The sequence below is a fragment of the Seriola lalandi genome, unplaced genomic scaffold (genome assembly GCF_002814215.2).
Source record: "Seriola lalandi dorsalis isolate HSWRI2012SDOR001 ecotype SW California unplaced genomic scaffold, Sedor1 jcf7180001961914, whole genome shotgun sequence".
In the NCBI taxonomy this organism is placed as follows: Eukaryota; Metazoa; Chordata; class Actinopteri; order Carangiformes; family Carangidae; genus Seriola; species Seriola lalandi.
The window spans coordinates 1-1,038 of record NW_019432583.1 but is presented as its reverse complement, the minus strand read 5'-3'; the positions used below and the strand labels follow the sequence as shown (position 1 = coordinate 1,038).

Sequence of the window (1,038 nt, the reverse complement as noted above, 5' to 3'; positions counted from 1 at the left end):
GTGGTTGGTTAAATGAACATATACGTCATTCAGGAACAGCCCCTCAACATGTCTGTGCACGTCTCTGACTACAAGCATGTTAAAGTTACATAATGAACTGATCTCACTTGTAGGAGAGGGGAACTCAAAATGGTGGGTGGTCTGTTCGGGCTGACATGATGAGAGAAAAAATATTTACTTCTCATTCTATGTGGCTCTCAACCATCTGTAGAAGTTACTGATAGTGTTAAATAACCAACAGTAACCATGATGATTAGATTCACTAACCAATATCTTTTCTCAAAAATCATCCTCCAAACTCTGATCTTTAGATTCAATAACCAAGATCTTTTCTCATAAATCAATCGTCCTCTCTGAGAGACTGAATCTATTTTGTCAAACAGCTGTTCGACCTGATCCCTGTCCTCCATCTTTTTGTTGTTGAACACCTGGTACTGGCCGCTGCAGTTCTTCAGCAGCTCTTGCAGGTTCTTGTCTTCTCTGATGAACTGAACAATGTCAGTGTCTTCCAGTCGGTCTCCGTAGGTGAACAGCACCATGGTGTGTTCAGAGACATTAGGACTCAGCATCTTCTCCAGAGTCTTCAGACCTTTCTGTTCCTGTTCAGTGAATCTTCCGAGCTGGATGGTGAGGAGAAAGACGTGAGGACCTGGAGAGCTCAGCTTTAGTGCTTCTTCCAGCTGTGTCTTCACCTGCTCCTCAGACAGCTGAGAGCTGAAGAGTCCGGGGGTGTCGACCACAGAGACTCTGCGACCCTGAACATCACCTTCTCTCTTCTCACAGCTCAGCGTCAGAGGTGAGGAACTGAACTTACAGTCGAACTCCTTCTTTCCCAGGATGGTGTTTCCTGCTGAGCTCTTCCCCACTCTCTCCTGACCCACCAGCACCACCCTCAGGTCAGAGCTACACCCTGAAAACAACACAGGTGATTAGACATGTGACAGTGTGAGATACCACCTGACCACCAGGAGTCAGAGCACTGTACTTTCAACACATCAACAGTCATTCATCCATAATGTTCAAGCCTGTTACTTAAAT

At 45.7% G+C, this 1,038-nt stretch overlaps 1 protein-coding gene across 1 annotated transcript; it reads right to left on the bottom strand.

Annotated features, from left to right (window-relative positions):
- Positions 1-392: 392 nt before the first annotated feature.
- LOC111669828 (GTPase IMAP family member 2-like) lies at positions 393-910 on the bottom strand (the record flags this gene model as incomplete). Its single annotated transcript, XM_023426322.2, has 1 exon — positions 393-910. A coding segment is annotated over one exon (518 nt), but the record flags the coding sequence as incomplete, so codon positions are not given.
- Positions 911-1,038: the final 128 nt, after the last annotated feature.